This window comes from Fukomys damarensis, unplaced genomic scaffold (assembly GCF_012274545.1).
Source record: "Fukomys damarensis isolate Sample0158 unplaced genomic scaffold, DMR_v1.0_HiC HiC_scaffold_16, whole genome shotgun sequence".
Taxonomy (NCBI): Eukaryota; Metazoa; Chordata; class Mammalia; order Rodentia; family Bathyergidae; genus Fukomys; species Fukomys damarensis.
Window position 1 is genome coordinate 127,528,819 of NW_022900928.1, and position 24,182 is coordinate 127,553,000.

At 41.4% G+C, this 24,182-nt stretch overlaps 1 protein-coding gene across 2 annotated transcripts in view; it reads right to left on the reverse strand.

Moving 5' to 3' along the window:
- Positions 1 to 1,789: 1,789 nt before the first annotated feature.
- The window catches only part of Pid1 (phosphotyrosine interaction domain containing 1), a 304,514-nt gene continuing 282,121 nt past the window's right edge, over positions 1,790 to 24,182 (reverse strand). For both annotated transcript variants that reach the window (XM_010608134.3, XM_033764668.1), the window contains exon 3: positions 1,790 to 3,910. In XM_010608134.3, coding sequence (XP_010606436.1) covers positions 3,434 to 3,910 — 477 coding nt within the window. In that variant the 3' untranslated portion in view covers positions 1,790 to 3,433. The remainder of the gene's footprint in view (positions 3,911 to 24,182) is intronic.

A 24,182-nucleotide genomic window follows, 5' to 3' on the forward strand; every position in this document is an offset into this window, starting at 1 on the left:
CCTTAGAATTTGTGAATCGAAGACACACAGTGACATTTCCTTCTGTCTGTGCGTCCCTCCATCCGTCCTCCCAACTAGCTAACATTAATGTCATGATGAGTCTCTCCCTGGTGCCTAGACCACTGCCATAAAAGCTGGTGGTGAAATACAGACCAAAAGACATATTCTCCATCTTAATAACATCACTGGAGAGATTTAAACAGACATTTACATAATTACATAAATAAATATGTGGTTGAAAACTGAAATGAACGACATGAAGGGAAACTATGGGATGCAACAGGCATTTAGAACTCCAACGTGTACAGAGAAACAAAAATGAAAGAGGCATCTTTCCACAGCCAGGAAAATACCCAAACAAGACAATGTATTACTTATTTCTTATTTGTGCTCAAATAAAACTTCTTAGGCTTTGGCTTAAAAATGAAAAAAAAAAAAAAAAACTCTTGCCACTCTAAAAAGTACTTCAAAAATGAGCAGTAGAAAATGTTTATTCATAAGAGTTTAATACGCTAATTTAAAATAAGTTAGAAGGTCTCAGGAGGAATGGAAATGAAAAGTCTGAAGGAGATGGACTTTGTCTTAACAGAAGCACAGCCTTGTACCAAGCACAGGAGGGATCCATCCTCAACAAACGCATCCTGGCTGTGTTACCTGGCCGAGTGGCGAGCCTTTCTCTCTCAGTGGGTTGCTCTTCTCTAGTCCCTGCACATCCCCCTACAGGGCTCTTTTGAGGAGCACAGGAGTTAATGGACATCAGAGTGCTTTGCACCCACTAGCAAAGCAAGTAGAGAACAAGAAAGGGAGAATTCAAAGCTTTAATAACAATGGAAAGTTGGGTCATCCCTCTGAGAGGAATTATAATTGGCTGCCACAAAAAGACTTCTTCTGCTAGGTGAAAGATACCATTGTGTATTTATCTTTCCATTGCTTACCGATCATGCCAATATTATTCTAGACAATTATGCAGAATGTCATACTTAATCCTGAAAAAGACTAGCAAAAGCTTTTCACAATAAATAATCATGTATACACTCGGGATTCAACTAATTTTTACTCAGAGTGGAAAAAGTCATTGTTTTGAAACACATGCTGGCTGGTTTGTTTTGTGTTGTTGTTGTTTTTTGTTTTTTTTTTTTTTCATTTCTTTTTAAGTGTATATTCAAGGACAATAGAGTAAAATAAAACTTGGAGAAGTCTGACTTGAGAGAAATGCCATTTCAGCCAGGGGAGTTAGGCAGTAATTCTCACTTGAGTTCAGGTCTTTACCAGGCACTAGTATTTTCACTTTAAAAGCCATTATATTTGCTACTGATTCCATGAAGGGCATTTCTGAAAACAGAAAAGCACCATGGCCACCTGCCTTGCTTGATTCATGCAGTTATTCTGAGAAATCATGGCCTGAACGCATCTCCTCAGAAGGAATCACTTACAGCTCAACTTCAAGGATTTAAGGCAGGTTCACACCAAAGATGCACGGGAGATTTTACATTAGCATTCATCTGCGAAATGTTTGGGAGGAGACCCCTCTGGAATGAAGTCCAGCTCACGAAATAGCACTTTTCATCGCTGACATGTTACCATCTCAGATAAGACCGGCAATCAAAGAGAAACTGAATACTTGGAAATAAACAAGCCATTTTAAATACAATCAAGGAATGGGTCAGGGATGACTAAGGGTACAAAATATTTTAAGTAGAACTATTCAATTTGCTCAATTTGATCTACGCGGCACACTTTGTTTCCACTGCTTGAAAAAGGTGCACATAAAGTATGAAATGCCTAAAAGTAACACAAACGTATTTTATTAAAGAGTGAATGCATGTTTGCTAAGGAATACTTTACATACGTCAGAAAGCGCCAAGCATTTCCTCAGGAGACGAGTTCTCCTCAGTATGACTCCATGCTTATTGGTCATGCCTGAAAGAAAGCCAGACCCACACACGGGCACGCACCTACACACAGAGACAAGGATACAGACACATGGCTACACAGACCAAACGCTGAGTCCCCCACTCTCGGGATTAGATTAGCTCTCGTTTAAGGCTTCTAAGGTGCCCCCCAGCGCCCCTAACATTACAAGGAATAAAAACACACTTCCATCAAGGAGCAATCCTACAGGGGAAAGCGAGGATCAGTTCTCAGCCTTAAATGCACGTATTTTCATATATGCTTTCAAAGTCATATGGCAATTCTTCACGATATTTAAAGATCCATGAAACTGAGAAGTCTGTACTTTCTTGGCGAGACTTTCTCATGATACATAATAAACAAATGGGCAACGAGAATTCTCGGGCACGGGGAACTCTACGGTAACAAGGCAAGATGTCCCTTTAGGTTGAGATGGACGTGGATTTTGTAGACAGCCCAAGTTTATCTAACTCGCTCCCTGCCTGAGTGCAAGATGAAGTGATGGGGGCCAGGCTTCCCTGGTGGTCCCAAATCAGACTGGAAGTTTGCCGTGAAGGACGCATCCAACAGGACATTAGCCAAGTTAGTTACCAAGACACAGGGTTAAGGAAAGGACAGCCCCAAAAGAGCAGGGTTCACTTGCTGCTAGCTCACTGCTTTTCTCTGGGGTTCCTGCTGTTTTTCTAAATGCCTGGTTGGTTTGCTTGTTATTTATTTCATTTGCTTCCTTGTTTTCTTCCCTTTTGATGTCCTGCAGTGCAGGTTATGAGAGAATCCCCTCCCTCTCACAGGGATGCTGGCATGAGAAAGAGGGCGGGCAGTGCAGGAGGAAGGAAGGGATTATTAGTAGTTGCAAGTATTCTAAGAAAATAGATGACGTGAATACAATAAGAGGGTACTACTTGATATATTCGTGTAAATAAAGCATTATCTTTAACTGCAAACTAACTGCCAACTATCAGGTTGTTAGCTGTAAAGCTGGACGAAGGCTGTGCTGATCTGCATACTGAGGAGAGTCTGAACGCGGCATGGGAGGGGCTCAGTCATCCTGAGCTTTCCCTCCCTCCACCTGTGGCTTTGCAGCAGCATTAGCCCCCTCCACCGCCCACCCTTAACGGAACCCAGAGTGCCTCGAAACATTCTTGTTGGATTTCATAAGGCAGATTGGAATGGTCCGTCACTCACAGCCACAGAATATTTGCCTGAGAGTGGTGAGAATGGGAAGAGAAAGCTCCCGCCAGGAGGTGTTGGAAGATGAGGAAAAAATAAGAAGTCTAGACCCTTCCTCCCCATCCATGCTCCCACCCTCCTCAAAGTCCCAGCAGCAGCAGCAGCAGCAGATTTCAATGTCACGGGATTACTTTAATGATACATTTCTTTAGATTTAGAATTGCTCCTCTGCACTTAAAAAGCATGGTCAGCCAATGGTTTGGCAGTCTTTTCCTCCCAAATTTGAATGGTTGCATCTCTCCTGTTGAGCTCCTTGACCAATGCTGCCTTCGCCAGAGCATCGTGAGTTCGTTCAGCCGTCGTCAGACTCCAGTTCCTGGGAAACCTCTTCGGAGGAGCTGTTCCTGTGGATCCGCCCGTCGCTCTTCATACTGTGGAAAGTCTTCCTGAAGGCCTCCATCATGGCGTGGGCCAGCTTCTTGGCCTCTAGCTTGCTCTCGCACTCCACAGCGTGGCAGTCCATCTGGTAGGACAGGTCATCATTGATCTCCCTGTAAACCCAGGCGAAGATGTTGGGGCTCACGTTGTGGTCAGCGGTGCAGTAGGCGATGCGGGCCACCTGGAAGGTATCCATGTGCACCGTGGCCTCGCCTTTGTGGTCGAGGTGATGCAGCCACACTTGGAAAGGGCGGATCTCCAGAAGGGCATTGGCTGGGAAGACGTCTTCTCGGGTGAGCGTGTGCTTCTTCCAGAGCTCAATCACTGGCTTCTCCGTGCAGCCTGATAAGAACTGCATGCCTGTGGTAGAGACTTTCCCCAGGTAGGTGACCTGCAGGGGAAGAGAGGAAGCAAAGGAACAGGTGAACGGGAAGCTCTTCACTCAAGCAGAGCAGCTGAGTCGCAACATCCCACAGGAGGGGCGCACAGGCTGTTCTCTTGTCCCTGGGAAGACGAATGACAATCAGAATTTTTACCTTTTCTCTCTAACAAGCTGTCCGCTTGGCAAATGTATTGAAACTCTTTAAACACATTTGGATTTTTGAAATGTAATTTCTAGAGAATTGCACTCCCTCCCCTCCTTTTAAATTAAAAAGGACTGATTATGATCTTTTATGTAATTTGACTTTTCTTTAAAATCACAAAGTCACTCAAAGTTCATTTTCAACTACACACACACACACACACACACACAGAGAGAATTTAATGATAAGAAGGAATCAAAAGGATGCTGCATCTGGAAAACAAAACCTTTATTAAACTTATCCCCTAGCTTGCTTCTCTTTACAAATCTTTCAATGTTGGATTTCAGTTAGGCCTCTCACTTCTAGCAAATGCCAAGGATGCAAAATTGTTCTATTTAAATTATAGCCCAAAGCATGATTGTTTTTTCTTGCAAGATAATTTTTTAAAATGCAGCTATGCTTAGTTATTTTTCAACCTAAACAGATTTGAACTGATGGGCATCTGGCTCTGCGGTAATAAATGAAAGATCCTCAGATAAGACTAGAACACTGGCTTATCAAATAGCTACACAGGCAGCACTAAAACTAAGAAAAACAACTCTGAATGATTCACATCCTGTCTTCTTGAAAACTTGTTTATGGTGAACCAAGTAAAGATTTTCATTCTTTCAATTTTTTCCCATGCATCAAAATGTATAGTACTGCTACCATGGGAACATGGAAATGCAGAAAATCTTAGGGATTAGTTGAGAAATAATACAAACTAGTTTATAATTAGGCTTAAAATTAGTGACATGGAAATAAATGCTAAAAATGTGAGAAGAAGCAGCCCAGAAAGAGGTGCATGGAAACGGGGATAACTGAGGAAGGTCAGAATGATTCCCATCAGCGTCTCTGTTCAGTGGGACTACACAGCCTACACACAAAACATCTAAGACACTGACGTGAGGTGCTATTGCACAACTTTGTGCCCTGGTTACCCCTCCAATAAGAGTTAGAGAGATGTTATATCTTAGGAAAGAGGTACAGGCACTGTGCGGTCTGCACATATTTAATATAAACCTACATTTACGCCTATTATACTGTTGCTGGATGAGTCACACAGAGCAGGTGAGCTAAAAGTGAACTCAACAGGAAGGAAACAATTGCTGATCCATGCAGAGAGGGTTCAGTCCTAGCTCCACTGTGCACCAGGAGGGTGGTTCTGGACCAAGCTCGACCCCTCCAATGGCAAGGAGCGAGGGCAAGGGCACAGTTCAGCACCTGGATCATGAAGCAGGGAAGGGGCAGGGCCTTGAGGACAAAGGCCTCGGGAGGTGAACCACTGGATTTTGTCAGGACTCAGAAGCTGGGGAAGAGTGCAGTAAGTCAAGGCGAGGTAGCTGCCCCAGAGAAAGTCCCAAGCTGCCTGGGGAAACTACACATCAGGCCCCCCGGAGCATCGTCAGAGAAGAGCTCTGGACACTGCTGGATGGAAGCGAGAGAGGGAGGATGAGCAACTGCAGGCACGGGTGAGGCTGCACACAGCCTGAGCAGGTGGGACTCCCCTGGCCAGATGCACAGCCACCAAAGCTCACAGCAAGGAGGGCCTGGATGTGTGGGGTGTGAGCACAGAAGACCTCCTGATGCCAGGGAGAAAGGGAGGCTGACTCAAGGCAGAAGCCTAGTCAGGAGGCAAAGGTGGCAGGCAGTAAAGGTGGTAGGAAAGGACAGGAGGAGCCAGGATTGGGGCTGCAGGAGTAAAACTGACAGTGCTCAGCAAGCTTTGAAGAAGGAAAGTGACTCCGATGTTGGAAGTACCCATGCTCCCAAGGAGGCGACCAGGCAAATACAATATTGTCACTCTGCATCAGAGTTAGAAAATATAGATGGACGTGTAACCAGGTGTGGCGGTGCATGCCCGTAAACCAGCATTCTGGGAAGCTGAGTTGGGAGGATCTGTACATTTCAGCCTAATTGTGCAACTTAGCAAGACCTTGACTCAAAAAAATAAAATAAAATTTCAAAGAGTAAGGGATGTAGGTCAGTATGAAGGCCTTGGGCTCAACCCCTAGAACTGCAAGAAAAAAAAAAATGGCTTGTAAGAAAATAATATAGATTTCTTGAATAATACCTGTGTTTTATATTTAATGAATTTTCCATTTTGCGGAACTTTCTGACATCTTTATTAATTTTTTCATAGCTTTACTATTTCTTTTAATACAAGTGAAGTCCACATGACCTAAAACTGACCAGATTAAAGTGTTCTTTAGTAGTACATAGTACAGCCACAGTACTGTACAACTTTCAGCTTTATCAATTTCCAAAACAGTTTCATTACCCCAAAAGGAGACCTGATACCCATTAGGCAGTCAATACATTGCTCAACCCCCTAAGCAGCTGGCAACCTCTAATCTGCTTGCTGTCTTATGATTTAGATCATTCTTACAACTGGAATCATACACCTGACCTTTTGCCTGCTTCTTCCACTTGGCCTAAAGTCTTCATGGCTCACCCAACCTGTAGGGTGCATCAGTGCTTCGTTCTCTCCTATGACACCACAGCTTATGATAATTTCAAAGCACATGAAGTTGGAGAGAAGAATCTGTGAAGTTGGCAAAGTAGGAATCTGTCTCACACCTCACACAATACAGCGGTGCCTCCGTCTAAAGTACTTTAATTCTTCCTATAATTCTGGTCACAAATTGCAATCATCATGAACCGAATCAAATTCAGTGGTTAAATTCAAGGATGACCTTATGAGGAAATTTGATTCAGTTCACTATCAATTCAGTTTGCAACCAGAATCATGGAATTAAGAATTAAGTTTGTGAAGCAAGCCACCATTGTAATTGCTTGGCAGAATGTCTCTGATACAGTCACTTCAGAACTCAACTCTACTAATAGCTCTTCTAAAAACCCTTCCAGAGGGAGGGTTAGAATAAAGTACAGTTAATTTAGGCTCTTAGCACAGTAGTAGTCCCCTCTGTTCCACCCCCAGCATTGACAGGCAGCTGTTCACATGGCCTGGGTACAACCTGCACAGGCTACAGGAACCATGGTACGCAGGAGGGACTCTATCCTCCAAATATCTGAAACCTGTGCTGGGACTTCTGCTCTGTCACAGAGGTGCAGGCAAAGGGGGAGGGATGGCCACCTTGTCACTGTACCTCTGCCCACTGCTGCAAGCCTCTCTTCTCCAGCTGATGTGACTTTCAGGGGCGTTAAAGGCCTACGCCCCCCAACACCTCATTCTTTCATTTTCCTCTTTCCAACTTTTGGGATCCAGACATCAGAGACTAGGACATTAAAGTTTCCCTAGCACATACGGTAGAAACTTAGAAGTGACCACAGATATCCAGGGAAGGGTATAGGCTCAGAAGAGATCTGAGAAGACTAAGTTTACACCCCAGGCTAACTTTTGACATAGAGATGGCCTACAACAATGAAAGAAATCAGTACCAAAACCAGCAATGGGGAAGGCAGATAATAATTACAACATTATTAGATTTAAATGCCCAATTTTCACACACAAAAAAGAAAAAGGAATGTACAATCCATTCAGTGGTAGGGGTGGGAGGCAGTCAAAAGAAGCTATCCCTGAGAAATATCTGGTGGCATATCTACTAGACAAATACTTTAAAATAATGGTCTTAAAAATATTCAGAGTATTAAAGAACAACATGGAAAAAGTCAAGAAACTATTTATAAACAAAGTTGGAACATCACTAAAAAGACAAAAGCTTAAAGTTGAAAAGTACAATAATTGAAATGAAAAATTAACTACAGAAATTTAATGGTAAGATCTGAGAAGACAGATCTGAGAAGAAGCAGAAACACCTATGGAACTGAATGGAGAGCTCAGAAATAGCATACATGGCTAAGTGATTTTATACAAAATATCAAGACTATCCATGGTGGAAACAACTGTCTTTTAACAAATGATGCTAGTAAAACTGTATATCCAACCAGGGGTCCAAGACTTTAATCATAATGGACATGTAGGGACACAAACACTATCCAACTCATAGCAAACACTTACAGTAATTCACTTAAAATTAGCAATAGAATTATATGATTCAGAAGTTCCACTTTTAGGTATTACCTGAAAGAATTTAAAGCAGAGCCTTGAAGAAATAGTTGTTTCTTCATTTTTTATGGCAGCACTATAAGAAAATAGTTGTAATAAAGAATCAAACCATGTCCATCAATACATGAATGATAAGCATCATGTGGACCATATATAAAATAGAGCATTATTCAGCCTTAAAACATGGATAAATTTTGAGGACATTTTTGAGAGAAGTAGACCAGTCACCACAAGACAAATATTGGAGTTCCATTTATATGATGTTTATAGTCAAAATCATAGAGACACTGGAATCCTGCCCTATTTCTAGCCATAATTTGCCCAATTCTAATATTAAATTCTCTAGAGTTTAGCAAAAACATATAATATTGTCCATAAGTCACTGAGAAGCATTGTTCATGCTTCAAATTTTTTTAATTAGTCCATGTTTGCCTCATATCATGATTACACTCCTCATGGGGAGTTGGTCCATCTACATAACACATCTTAATTCTTTTTTTCATCCCCTTCCCTTTTCCTCCTCTCCTTATGCCTCTTCCATCTCTTGGACCCCTTTCCCTTTGCAAAAAAGGTCTTTCTCCCTATTTCCTCCTGAATTTAATATTTATTTTTGCGAGTAAAAATATCTACTAAGACTTTAATACCTCTATTATAGTTTGATAGCAATGTGCCTTATGGCTTTCATTTTCAAGGGAAATAGAATAAAAACTTTTTAAACAAAATCGTCTCTCTGTGCCTCACTTATTTCACTTAACACTGTGATCTCTCCAGGTTCATCTATGTTGCTGCAAAGGACAGGAATGAATCTGAAGCAGCTGAGCCCACAGAAATAGAGCAGAATAATGGTTCAGAGGCTGGGAGAGCATGGCAGAGCATGAGGAGGGATTTGTTTAAAGGCACAAAGTCTCAGTCAGAAAGAAGAAGTAAGCACTGGTGTGCTGTCACACTGAAGGGTCAGCAATATCATACAGCTAGACAGAGGGTTTTGAATGTTCTTACCACAAAGAAACGATAAATGTGTGTGATGACGGAGGACCTAAACATCTCAACCTGATTATAACTCAATGTACGTGTGTATCAAAACATTGCACTGCACCCAAGCAAGATGCACAGTTATGATCTGCCAGTTAAAAATAACTGTCTCAAAATATCAAGAATCCAATTACACTGTCCATGCAACCAAGTCCACTGTATATATTGGATGAAGAATGTAGGGGTTCCCCATAAACAGAAACCCAATACTCTATGAAGCATTGTGCTGGCACATGTCCAAAGCAGTAGGCTCTTACTGGAACGTAAGAAGAGCAGTCTCTCCTCAAAAAACTGATCCCCCTGTGCAAAACTTTCCTTTCCCGCCCCTCTGCGGCACGTCCTTCCTGTGAGGGAGGACACAGGGCTCTGTGTGCATGGCTGCCACAAGAGGCCCTGCCATCTACAGAGCTGTGCACCCGTGTCAGTCCTGGCTAATGAGAATCCCGTTATCCTGTGTGTCTATGAAAGAGGTGAGTGTTTTCTAGATGAATAAATTCCTTTTAAGCCCTGTCTTAAAGAGTTTCAATCTTCTGTAGCCACAAAGTGACAGGAAACTCAGAGTCACAAAGTTGGTCACTAAATTTGTCCAAAACGGTACCCAGATTTTCCTGTAAGCTGTCGCCACCCAGTGTGTTGGAACAAAGAGACTTGTAAGACAAGAAGAGTCTTCAGAGGAGCAATGGCTGGTTGGAAATATACACTAGCATTAAATTCAGCAATAAATAGTTGGCAATAAATACTAGCATTTTAGTAGGGCTGCAGAAATAGGCATTGAGCAAGAAATTTATTAGAATGAATCATTTTGAGAGATAGCAAAAAATAAGTTTTCCCCAATATGTTATTCAATGCCATAAAGTGATGTCTCAAGCAAAAATGTCTGTATTATGTGCACTGGGCTTGCCCAATGCTGACTGAAGAAATTACTTGATGGTCACAGAAGCTGTGGGGTAAGAATACCTCTAGAATGTCTGAAATGCATCAGATCAACACAGGCCAGCGTCCTCAAAGCCTCTTTCCAAACCATGAGTTTTCTGACACTTCAACTAGATCTACATTGAGGAATCACCATTCCTTTCTCATCTGTAATGAAATCAACCTCAGTTGCCTGACACCCATCCTTCTCACCAAGCCAACACTGTTCCTTTCTCTTGAAGGCCCGTCCACGTGTCAGCTCCATCCACCAGCCTTCATTCACTACATGCCGGACGGGACAGAGGAATAGAAGAGTAATGACAAGGACCCCCAGAGAGGACGTGAGAGGGGATGGACGATCCCGCAAGAATCCAAGTAGCTGGTTACCTTCCAAGCTGAACTAGCACAGCTTCATGTGCCTGGATTTGGTCCAGTTTGATTGTGGATTTCTCAAAAATGGCACATTGTGAAAAAGACTCTCGGAGCTTTTTCGTGGGTTACAAAAGATTTTGCCATTCTTTCACTGTTTGCAAGAGACAATCTTTCCATGCTTGATATAAAATAACATGATAGAAATAGAGGATGGAGAAAACTTGACTGGAGCTCCTAATAGCCTTTGGGTTACAAGGCAGAAGATGAGAAAAAGAAAAACTGCTCTTAACCCTGGGCCAAATGCCAGAGTGAAGCTCTTTTCTTATCACCCTGGTTCCTGCCTGTACATTTCAGAGAAAAGGGAAAGGGGAGATTTACAAATGTATGACCCCAGCTTGAAACCATCCTTTCCTCGCTACACAGTAGAGCAAAACCCCACTAGACACTGTGAGGAGCAGGGACCCACATAGCACTCACTTGACAATCCGAAATGCAAGCACTGATTTGCTAATTATCAACATTTATTATATGCTGCAAACCACAAAGGTATTAAAGGCTGAACTCACTTCAGAGTACAGCTGATGGAGACACTGTTTGCAAAGTAATACATTTTGGAGGCTCCAGAAAAATGAAGAGAGGGAAAGGAAGCTACTGGAACCAATCCCTGGCTGGTACAACTCAACAATAGCATCAAGACCAGTTGGTGCTTATTACCTAGTGCTTGTTTTACTGGGCTTAGTGGTTTATGTATATCACTCATCCTCATAAGAATTCTAGAGGTTAGGTACTGTGATGATCATGGTTCTATAGATTAGGGGTCCCTAACTAATCTCCCTGGATCCCGAAAAACCTACATAAATAGAGAAAGGGAATAATGATCTATTAACTATTTTCAATATTTCAGAAGAGCAGAAAAAATGTTTTGGACAGTGTCTCTCTTAATGCATATGTATTTTTTTAGCCATTGATGAGTTCACTTTTACATAACATGATTTGTTTGGTAAAGGAAGTTGTTCAAAGCACAGGGTCCTTGATGGAAAATGTAAAAATGTGTACCTGTTAGTAATCACATTGGAAACCAGTGACCAAAATCAAGCCACTAATTTGCCACTGAGGATTCAGTGGTGGCCCCAGGGCCTGGCAGTCACAGAAGCAGAAAAATGTCTCTTCCTACCCATCACATGACTTTCTAATCCAAGCTGTGTAATGAGTCACACCATCAATTACCGTGAAGTTACATTTTAGTTACTGTGATGGTGCCAGTCTGGCTAGACTATGGCATCCAGTTTCTTAGTCAAACATGCCTTGATGCTGCCATGAAGACAGTTTTTAGATATGGCTAACATTTAATGCAGTGAAATTTGAGAAGAGCAAATTAGTTTTTAGTAATATAGGTGGGTCTTATGCAAACTGTTGAAGGCCGCAATACAGACAGTTCATGCAAGCAGGAAAGACTTCTGTGTCTAGACTCAAGTAAACAGGATGGGATCTTCCCTGAGTCTTCTGTCTACAGTACTTTTGGATTTGACAGATCTCATAATTCCGTGAGTTAATTACTTAATAATTCCTTAAACGCCTCTAATCCCAGCACTCAGGAGGCTGAGGCAGGAGGATCGCTGTAGGTTCGAGACCAGCCTGGGTTACTTAGTGAGTTCCAGGTCAGGCTCAACTACATAGTGAGACCCTGTCTCAAAAAAAAGAAAGATAAATAATATAATTCCTCAAAATAGTTAGCTCTCTGCCTCCATATTTCTCTCCAAATTCTCTTCAAATTCACACAAAGCATATAGACAATTTAACTATATCCACATTTTACACAAATAATGTATATCTATGCACATCCTATTGGTTCCTTTCTTTGGATAACCATAACTAATAAAAGTAGGCTGAAATAATTAACTACCCTTTAATATTAACAAATTATTTCATTGACTAAAAATTAGAACTCAACTCAAAATCAGTTTTTCAGGCATATTTCTACTGGGTCCAGTACTGTTTCCTCTGCTGGGTTTATACTTCGCAGGTATGAGCAGCACACCCTCCTTGAGCACTGGGGGGGTGGGGGGTGGGAAGGAGCTGGCTGAATTCCTCCCATGATCTGATCTAGAGCCCTCCTCAACCCAAGGCTAAGAGAGAGCCACCAGGTGGGTGTATGTTCAAGTTATGCTTTCCAAGAAGAAAATAAAGGGCTGGGGATTTAGCTCAGTGGTTGCACCACCTGCCTCGCAAGTACAAGGTCCCGAATTCGATCCCCAGGACCAAAAACAAACAAGCAAACAAAATCAAAGAAGAAAATAAAATGTGGGCAAGGCCATGACAATGGATACACGAGGAATGGTGGCTACATCCCAAGCCTAATTCCCATAACCTCGAAGAAACCGCTGCTAAAAGAGGCAAATGGAAGGGACAAGCTTTGCGTTCAAAAGGTTTTCTTGTTTGTCTGTTTGTTTGTTTTTTAGTATTCCATTGGTCATTTAGTAAACATACATGCTGAGCACCTTCTAGGAACTGGCACTGCTCTCAGCAGTGTATTATACAGGAAACAAACTTGGTGAAACATTCTGCCCTGCCAGAGCTTGCGTTCCAAGCTTGCAGACATCACCTAAGACCTCTAAGATCATGGAACTCAGCATGCACAGCCTCCGCAGAAGATTGAGTAACCATCTCCGAGAACGTCAAGTCCAGAAAACACCCTGGGTCTATAAGGATTTTTCCCTTCACGCAGCCAGCTGAGTGGGAAGAGTCCCATCAACTACCCTTTCCTTGCACAAGGCTCTGTTCCAGGAAGGCTCTTTGATCTCTACACTCCCTGTGGTTGGCTTCCTGGAAGGAGAATATCACTGGTGACTTCACATTTTCCTCGGTGACAGGTACACAGGCACCAGCGCTCACTTGACACGCCTGGTACCTCAAAGCAGTCTTTTTATCTGTTGAAGCCGTGTAGTAAAATTATGAGCCATTCTCTTTTCTTTCCTTTGGAGATTTAAACAGTAAATTTTCTAAGCATTTATACTCAGAATACTATTTAATATATTGGAGCAAATTCCTAATGACTTGAGAATGCATCCCTAGCATCATGGCCTTTTTAGAACCAAGTGAGACCATTCGTACCAACCCAGTACCACCCCTGTGGTACTGACAGTTATTCTGATACTCGGAGATTCGAGAACACTTGTCACGGTTCTGATCACACACTTACAAAAGAACAAGACGTGGCCTGCGTCCTCCAGCCCAAGGCCAAGGCTCTTTAAACTCCAATTCCCTCACCTGGAGAGGATTCGAACCCATTATTATTCATTGTTGTATCATCAGTCTTTTCTCTGGCCATTCCTTCCAGCATCCACAGTACGACCAAGGCTCAAGGACACAGGGAGGTGGCAGACACTCTGGTGAGGCTTGTTAAGCATTCTGAAAGGGTTCAGAGTCAGAGGAAGTTCAACTCTCCTTAGCCTGAGATGAATTTGCTTACCCCATGGATTTAAATCATGATGTTAGCATCAATAATTGAAAATGTGAGACGGTGTATATAGTTAATATTGAGAAGTCATATTTGGAAAGAATTTGGAAATGATGTTTTACAAAGCAAATAATTTCTACTCCAAAGAGTGATTCTAAAAGCCAAATACTGTATGTGCTGGGTTCCCACCTGCCCTACTCTTTGTGGGTCACGGAGCCAACATAGCAATGTGACAGGAAGTAGAGAATTGTTCTTGCAACCCAGCACTATGGCGGGCAAGACTTTGTACTTTCCTTAATACAGGCGATTGAGAGCTTCAACAAGCCAGTCGCGCAGCTCAGCCACAGCTGAGAGCAGACCAGGCATCCTGTCCAGTTGTAGTAGTTCAGGTCCTTCTCTGCATAGCAGGTTTTGTAGGTCATTTTCAGGAAGCCCAAGTGTTTCTCTGAATTGTATCCTGTTTCCTTCAGAGTAAATCCTGGGTAACATTCTGGGATTTGTTTTGGCAGATCTACTTCAACCTCTTTGGCGTAAGGGTGAACCTCACTGTCCTGTGGCTGGACTGGAATGCAGACAGACTGGCACTGTTCACCTATCTGCTTGGCCAGGAGACTGATTTTAGGGCTTATCTGCAACACTGGCAGTGGAAGGCAGGTCTGAAGTGCACATCCTCCAGTGCACAATCATGCACATAGCCTTGGGGAGTGGTACTAACTTACTTCACTAACTTTCCCTAGGTCACAAATACTGAGAATACTTTTCTATTGCTAACCACCCAAATCTTTACATAAGTTTTGTCGATAAGCTCTACAAACATATATGAACAGAAATTTTACTGGGAGATATATATTGGTGTTCTTCTGTAAATGTATATCATGGGGCAGGAGGTAAATTTACTAAAACCTACATAAAGCAATAATGAAGAAGCATTTTTTAACTCTAACACAGAAACGCACATTGCTTCTGCTGTGAAACACAGCATGTGCCCCACAGGTAGGTATTTAAGTGACAGGTTTCCTTCTGCCATCTAGATTATAAATTTGTTCCAACGTTGCAGTTTTGTTCCAATTCGATGCTTTTGTCCCATCTTGCTTTTCCCAATGTGCAGTTTGTCCCATCAATCGGATCGCAGATGTGTGAAGCTCAGGAATATTGTCACCGTCACTGTCAAAGATGGAGGCACTGCAGTGTGCCCCTGAAGACAAAAACACTTAATAAAGATGACACCACCTAGAAAGCCACATTCCTCATCTGGTCCCTCTGGAGAGCTCACCGAAAGGGTCCAACCTGGTGCTGTTCCACCCAGCGGCCCAAGAACAATTTATTTCACAAGTCTGAGATCTCCCCCAGCCCTCTGCTTCCTCATCCCTACAGAATGCTGAAAAAGGACAGAAATTGAGCAGAGCATTCTAGACCCTGAAATGTTCCCAAAGAGAAAATTCTCTAAATGATAAATCAATATCAGGCACACTGCTGGAGAGTTATCCTGACAAATAGACTCAAAGCACAAGCACTGTGGCAGGTGAAAAATGTCACCAATTTTAGTGGTTGCGGCACTTTATCAGTCCATTTTCCTTGGGGCGCCACTCATTAGGACTGAAACACCGAAGGCGCTAAATGTTTGGAAGGAGTAATGTTGAGACACGTTTAGCTGGCACTAAGGAAATACACAATCTATCGACTGCAACTCGGAAATTCTCAGTAGGTGGCCAGTGTGAGTTAGAAAAAGGATAAGGAAGTGACGGCCAAGGCTAACTGAAGGTGGACCTACCATGTATTCCAGAGCAACAATGGCATGTTCAAATACAAACTTTTATGTGAATGTTCCTCACAGCTTTAATAATGGCTGAACACCCCAAACAGGGCAGGCGATTTTCAGAAGGCAAATAGCCAAGGGGACACTGCACATCCAAAGCACAGGTACTAATTCTCCATTAAAAATTCAAAAGGAATAAAACAAAAACAAATAAATCTAAATGAATTACAAATTTAAAATATCACCACAGTGAAGGGGAGGCAAAAAAAGAATCCCAAATAAGATTTTTAACATAGTATTTGGACAATACATAGTCAGGCTGAAAAAAGAAATACTAGAAACAAATATGAAACTTTATTCACTATGCTTCTTTTTCAAAGTGAACTTCCTTCATGTGTATTAAAGGAGTAAGCTAAAAAGTAGCTATTGCCTATGTTGATGGCTGGGTTTCTCACTGTTGGAGAAAGGGATGACAAACATGGAAAGGTGGATGGCTGGAAAGAAGTAGAGTGGAACTGGAATGATTACCGCAAATCTGTAACTTTCAATATGTTTACACAGATCGATGTCGAATTCAATGCACAGAATTCCAATATAAACCCCTTTCTAAGATTTGCACAGCACGTTGTGAACAGCAACAGGTCAGTAGCAACAAGCGTACCTAAAGCTGGAGCTATTGGGGTTTTTTTTTGTTGTTGTTTTTGGGTTTTTTTTTTTAATGGTATGGGGAGATCTTGGTTTTTAAATATCATTCTCCCTTGAAAGAAACCAGCTCTCCTTGGACATTCCAAGGCTGGCACATGAAAAGTATGAGATGGTATTGAACATCATGCTATACCAGAAAGTGGGAAAATGCTCAGAATAACAGAAACATGTCCGAGGGACAGGAGGCAGCTACTGTTGGCCAGGCTGGGGGCAATTTCACCATCAAAATTAATTATGGTAGTAACAGGTACAACCAAAAAGTAAGAGCCCATCCATAAATGGAGGAAAAAGACATGTTCTTAGAATACAAATAACTAAAGGTAAAAGAAATGATGAGATTAGGAAAATAGCATCTGGAAGCCACCAACCTAGTATGTGTTTTAAGTAAGAAGTATCAACAGATGCTAAAAGTGGGGATGAAGAGTCTGATGGGAAACTGGATATTTACACAAACTCAACGTAACTCCCCACAAACCACATCAATGCTCAGGAGGAAAGTAATACATTTTCAGTGGAAAAACCCAACTGAACCCACTGATAAAGCAACAGACACTGTGAAGGATGAAATCACACTTCTGTTACCTCCCTGCCATTACCCCGAAACTGACCATTTGGAAAAACTGGACAAATCCAAGCAGGGAAGGATGGTGTCAACTTCAGAAATGTAAAGAAAAGCAGACAAATGAAGAGAATCTACTTCAGATGACAGGACACTAACAAAGCCAGTGATGGTCTCCTAGATTGGATCCTGCCCACCATTTTTTTTCATTGGACATTAAGTGCATTCATATGCAATTGTAAAATGTGAATAAGATCTGTAGATAAGGTAATGGTATTAGATAGGTATTGATTTTCTAATTTTCCTAATTGTTCTGTGGTTAAGAGAATATCCTAGCTTCTGGGAATGATATAAAAGCAGCTTGTCTTCAATTTGCTGTGCAATGATGTAAAAAAATAGTGTGTGTGTGTGTGTTAGAGTGTGTGATGTGATGTGAAAGAGTGAGAGAAACATACAAATATACATACAGAGAATATACTGGATGAAGGAGATGTGGTTTTTCTATAAAATGGAATACTACTCGCCATAAAGAATGAGAAATTCGATTCACTCATAGGAAAATGGATACATATTGAGGATATTCTCCTAAATGAAATAAATAAGTCACACATGTGTAAATACCGAATAGTTTCTCTGGTGTGAAAAACTATAATAGTACATAAGATCCTAATGATATAATTGACAATGTGAAATAGGAAGAAAAGGGTTAAGGTTGTAGGGAAAGTGGGAAGGGTAGGGGAAAGGTAATAAGGGAAAGGAAAAAATAGGAGAAAATGAAAAAATGGAAATAAAGTGTTTGTAAATGGGGAGAAGAAGAGGGGGTGAAGGGAAGTCAGGGACAAGAGGGAAAAATGAGAACCAAGACCTGTCATGTAAAGGTACAAGATTCCAATGATGAGTGTAACTGTACTGTATGCCTAAAATGTACCAATAAACTCAATGAGAAAAAAATAAAGTAAATAAATATTTAGAAAATATGGACAAAAAGGCACGTATGGTAATATCGTAACACCAACATTTTTTGTATCTGAAATTAGTCTATATTAAAAAGTTAAAAAGAAAAATAATGAAGATATTTGCCTCTGGCTCAATTCAAGTAAGGAATAAAAGCCTTATGAGCACAAATTGTCGACTAAGCAATGCTCACATGCTGGAAAGCAAATTTAAGTTATATCCAGACAAAGGCTTATCTGTGATCAAAATACACCTCTCAGGCTGATTAGATCAAACTATTTTAGTGACAGGTGACAAATTCTACACTTCCTGGCGTGTGTGTGTGTGTGTGTGTGTGTGTGTGTGTGTGTGTGTGTTTATGCATTTGAGTGGAAATACAATGTGCTAAATTATGTTTCATACACTGAAGCAGCAGCTCTTCTAAAGTAACACCTTCGGAAATAAAATCTGTAATCACTCAAGAGCTTTCAATGTCATATTCTACTTTCTGTTTACAAAGGAGCTCTCAGCACATGATGTGAGAGTAATTTTAATGACTAGCCTCATTTTGTTTTTATATTCTTAAAAATCACCTTGAGAGCACAGGAAATTTTTCTACTTAGTAGTGAGCTGGCCCAAGGAAATACTGAGTATTCGATAATACTGTCATTATGTATGTCCATATTACAATTATCACACTGGAAAAAGACCCTGTGTGTTTCTTAGTAGATTTCTTATTAAGAGATAAAAGTGATATCAACAATTTAAAGATAGAGACATAAGTACTTACAACACAGAGGTTAATGTAGCTTTGTAGGACATCTGGTGAAAGTCACTGTTGAAGATATATTCTTAAGAAAATAAAGCTTTCTTCTCTGAGAATGTTTGGAAAACAAGAATAAGGGACAAATTAGATTCAGAGGACATAATGAGATGCACAACCACTTCAGCAATACCTGGATTTATAGTGAGAAAGCATGTGCGCTGGAGAAGGGTTCAAGTCATGATGTATTAAGGGAAAGCAAGAAGTTCCTCCACTATTTTTCGAGGGGCACCTGCTTGGTGGTCTAGACAGCAGTCTTATTTTCTCGCTTTAGGCCACAGTAGTACATTACTTATAAGTCAGTAAGCAAGACAATGTGTGACCACTGTTTGGTAGACAGATTCAGAATTGCTTCTCTCTGTTTCACTCAGCATAAGCAAAGAACTGTAACCAACAAGCCCTTGGGCCCATAAGACCAGGTAAGCAGAAAATGCAACCCAGCCACACAAGATGAGGGCCGTGAATGACATCAGAAGGAATAGATCTGTAGCCAGTGACAGAACAGCAAAGAAAACATCCAGTTTATATCCTTTCTAAGGAGGCTGCCTGACTCTCTGGGCTCCTTCCATAGTTCAGGCTTCACACACCTAAAGCAAATACACACAGAACACAACTCACAGATTGAAGCCAAGAAAGGTGGTGCCCGTTAAGAACTTTATTTTCATTCTTTTAGGAAATGTCTCCTAATGAAACTGAACACTGTGTATGTAATTCACTCGATCTCCCATGAGTCTCTGCATATCGACTTTTTATTGATCTTTGCCAATATTCCATGTGCACCTGTGTGATCTTAGTTTTGTGCCCCAAGGATGCTGAGATGTTTAACATAATAAAGATGTGCAAGAACTCAAGGGTCAGAATATGGTACAGGAGAGCACAAAGTCTGTCACTGAGGGAGCTGGTGCTGGCTCAGTTCACCCCTGGAAACTGGGATCTGACACTGCACCTCCATCTGTCTCCCCTCCCCACCACATTTGCTCTCCCACTGTCTCCTCTCCTCTCCTCTCTACTTCAGAGACAGCCCTGAATGTCTGCCATTTTTGCCAGATCTCAAATTCTGTAACAGTGACTTGATAACAATCATGATTTCTGAAACCTCTGAAGAGATAGAAAGTCAGACTTGATTTCCCTTCACCTTCAAGTCATATGTAGGACAACAATGACAATAAGTCTCTGTGTTCATTTTAGGGTCTACTTGCCAGAGTTTTTTAAATTGCTGCTCGCAAAGCTCCCTGATTTTTCCCCATGTACAAATATCTAGGAATTCATAGGAACGGCCCTTGTTAGAACATAAACTAGTATGTAGAGATGTAAGGCATACCAACAACACTTCTTGAGCCCCATAAATATTAAATGAATAAGAAAATGAATTAATTCTCCCCCAACTCCGATATTTAAAAGGCACAACAACATGCATTGTAATTTTCAAATCTCTTAAAATTCAGGTTAGTTTCATGTGAAGAATTTCTTTTCCTTCTTCACATCGATCTATTTGGAATGATGAATAATAATAATAATTGGCTGCTACTACTAATTTCAGTTCATCAAATTCTGATAAAATAAAGTTGCCATTAAACCTGAAATACACCCAACCTAAGATTTAAAGATCTTTGCAAAATTAATTTTTCCTACTGACTGGTTAAAAAAATAAATAAATAAAGAGCCATAAAAGGCTAATGAGTGGTGCTGGTTCTTTTTGTTTCTGTGGTTCCTTTGGGTTGATGTGGTCAGGTTTATGTGTTGCCAGGGCTCTGTTGCACAGGGGGCAGTGATGTCTTACTTTCGGTACTGTTTGCACAAAACTTGTGAGTGCACTCACAGATAACAAGTGGGCAGCAATCTCCAATGGGCCAGTCCACAAAGAGAAAGGTGGAGCTTGTAGGTAGGAGACAACAAGGAAATCCTCCTTTGGGGCCACAACCTCCATGATGAGCTTTAGGAACACAGCAGGACACTTTGATTAAACAGCAAAGGTCTCAAGCCAGGATGTGCCTGGCCTCCCCAGCACCCTCTCTCACAGATGAGCTCTTCCGGGCCACTTCCCGCGGTCTTCTTGTCATTCTTGGTCACTGCCTTGTGTCCACAGCAGCATCAGCTATGACACACGAGTTCTGGTCTGCAATAGGAGGGCTTTCACTTTCTGCTTCGAGAGCTCCAGGCCCAAATGAAACTTGACCTTGCCCATCTCTGATCACAGTCACCCTGCTCCTTGCTGGCAGCAATTGAATCCAGGGGCTAAAGGAAGAAGAGCTCTTGGAGTGCATCCTGGATCCCACTAACTCCCGGAAACAGCACCCCGAGAGGTAATATGTTCTCATCTTTAACAAAAATATCCAGTCAAAAAATAAACCAATTAAAGGAATGCTCCATTTTCTCAATTATTCCTAATACAAAGACAGGACCACGGACTTCTTAAAATGCACTCTCTCCAATGAGTTCTTGTTTTAGTGACTGCTGAAACTTCAGCTTTCCTAAATTAGAAATGACTATTGTGTGGTGAGGGAGGAGGCTAGAGATGTACCCATGGCACAAGAAAACATTTTTTCATTCTACAGAGGTTTATTGTAGGGAAATGAATAGCTTTGGATAGGGAGCAAATCTTAATTCCTTCTTCGTGTACTTTGATTTTCTTTTAGAAAATGTATGAAATCAAAACATAATTGAAATGATCCCAAAAGGATTTGAGTTCACTCATATTCTCAACCGTTCACCGGAAATCAGATAGGTGTTATTTTATTCTTCAAGTTGGGAGCCTAGAATTAAAAAGAGATCCAGAGACGGCGATCCTAAAAAAGCATTTGGTCCCTCCAGTAGATTTTGGACTAGATGAAAAATTACAAATTGGAGGACACCATCTTACTTTCCAAATGCACAGGAAATCCCACCAGTTTAAAGGCTGAACTCCACAGTTCAATGTCTACTTGCTCTTGACTGCACATGAAATGGAAATCCCTCCCCACCAGCCTGTGGTTGTAAAAAATACTGTAACTCACAACCCACAGACACTCAGGTAAAGTCCATGATTTTCTATCGTGCCAATGGCTGCCATAAGATCCCACCATCTCACGCCTATCATTTCAACTTCTCCAAGAAGAGAACACCAGTTATTTCAGGTGTTCCCAAGGAAATGCCTCTTGAGACCCACAATCTAATATCCCCAAGGGGCACCCTGAGTTCCACCTCCCAGGGCTGCCTGTAACTTGTTCACCATTGCTGCTGCTAAACATGTGCCTAGAGTAAGTAGCCTCACGTCCACGCAGGTGCCTCTCATGTTCACACCAAGAGTGTACACAGTCCCCGCTTCTCAACCCCTGGGCTTCCAGAACCACACAGAGTCAGAATCAAGCTGGGATACAGGCTTCTTCCCAACTCTTGGTTACTTTTGGTCACTGGGACCTACACAGTTAGATTTTGTGCTCAGGGTGATCCAGCTTCTTTCAAGTTGATCCTTCTATCTGGCCCTCACTCTCTTCTAGCAAAAGAAATTCAAACTAAAGTGAAAGAACTGGACAGGAAGTCCAGTTCAACCAGAGGAACTATGACCCCTAAGAGAGATTAAAAACAAAACAAAATATAATTATTCTCACTGCACTAAGTAATAATCTAGTTAGAAAAGAGATGGAATGGAAACAAAAATGAAAATTTGAAGAAATAAACTTTTATGTCACTATGACATTTAAATTATAGCAAACTTGTTGAGTCCTAATTATTTTATGGGTATCATCTAAAATATAAAAAAGTACAAAATAATAATATAAAAATAATAATATAAAAATAATAATAGCACCCAACATTTATTGGGTGCTAATTATCTAGGACTGATTCATGTTCCTAATGAATGGACGTATAAGTCCTCACAGTAGCCTTGTGCAGTAAGTACCGTTTCCAACACCAGTTCATACAGACCTCGAACTGGGGCCCAGAGAGGTTAAGTCAACTGTCTGAGGTCACAGAAGCAGGTTTGGATCAAAACTTAACCACTCCTAATACACCTGTCCGATTTAAAATGGGGTCTGCATTCAGATCCCTCCCTGTTGGCACACGTGCCTGAACAAAGGTTCTGAAAGACTGTGATTCAAGGCTGTCTTTTACCTCCTGGCACAAGACTTCCACCAGAGGCAGTATGACCACGGAGGAAAAGGTGCTAAAACTGAGGCTAGTGAGAAAATGAAATGCCCCACCGCAATATACCATCCCTTAAATTGATTTTGCTTTTTAGGCTGAGCCCCACTGTGGCAGATTATTTCTTAAAACATTTTGATCATCATAGCAGGAGCTGTTTTAGAATTATACTGGCTCATCTTGGGTGGGAATAAGTGACGTAAAGCAGCATGGTACAGGATCTAATAATTTCACCCTCACTCAGAACTCTCCTCTTAAACTGACCTAACTGGCAATAGTCCCCTCACCTAAAGGTCACTTTGGGACCATCCCTGTTTACAGCCAGCTCCCTCACCTCACTGTCCCCACCCAAGTTATCCTAAGGGCTCCCACAGCCTTCACTTTCCTGAAAAGTTTTACGGGGCTGGGGGGCGCAGCTGAATGGGAGAGGGCGTTCAGGGTGCTGTTAGCATGCACCAGGCTCTGGTTCAATCTCCAACATGGAGAGGAGAGACAGGGAGAGAGGGAGAGGAAGGGAGGGGAAATAAAGACGGAGGGGGAGAGAAGGACAGGCACGAGGAGAAGTGCTGGGCTCCTTTAGGGGATGGCATTTTTTTCTCCTGTCACAAATACCTCTCCTAGTTGGTCCGAAGGTTGTGCGTTATTGTTAAACTGATTAACAAATACCTCTCCTTCCCAACGGCACAAATCATGGCCAGAAGGGCTGAAATCACACCAGCTCCATGGATGGAGCTTGGGCTTTGGTGGGGTAAAGCTAAAAGGAAGAGCAGACAGCAGTGATTAATGACATACTTTAAAATCATTGTAATGTGCGTTTAATTGTTCCATTATTCTAAATATAAAACTTTACCTTATGCTTCATTTTTATACTTTTATTTATGAAATATATTAAATAAATATGCAGCTCTGGTTTTATACATTCCTCCCAGTTTTGTTTTGTTTTGTTTTGTTTCGTTTTGTTTTGTTTTCCATTATACTTTTTTCTCATTGAATTTATTAGTACATTTTAGGTATACAGTACAGTTACATTCATCATTGGCATCTTGTACCTTTACATGACAGGTCTTGGTTCTCATTTTTTCACCCTTACCCTGCCCTCCCTTCACCCCCTCCTCTCTTCCCTATTTACAATGACTTTATTTCCATTTTTCATTTTCTCATTTTTTTCCTTTTCCCTTATTACCTTTCCCCTACCCTTCCCATTTCCCCTACACCTTTAGCCCTTTTCTTCCTATTTCACATTGTCCATTATATCATTAGGGTCTTATGTACCATTATAGTTTTTCACATCAGAGTAACTATTTGGTATTTATACATGTGTGACTTATTTATTTCACTTAGGAGTATAACCTCAATAATATCTACTTTTCTATGAATGACTCTAATTTGCCATTCTTTA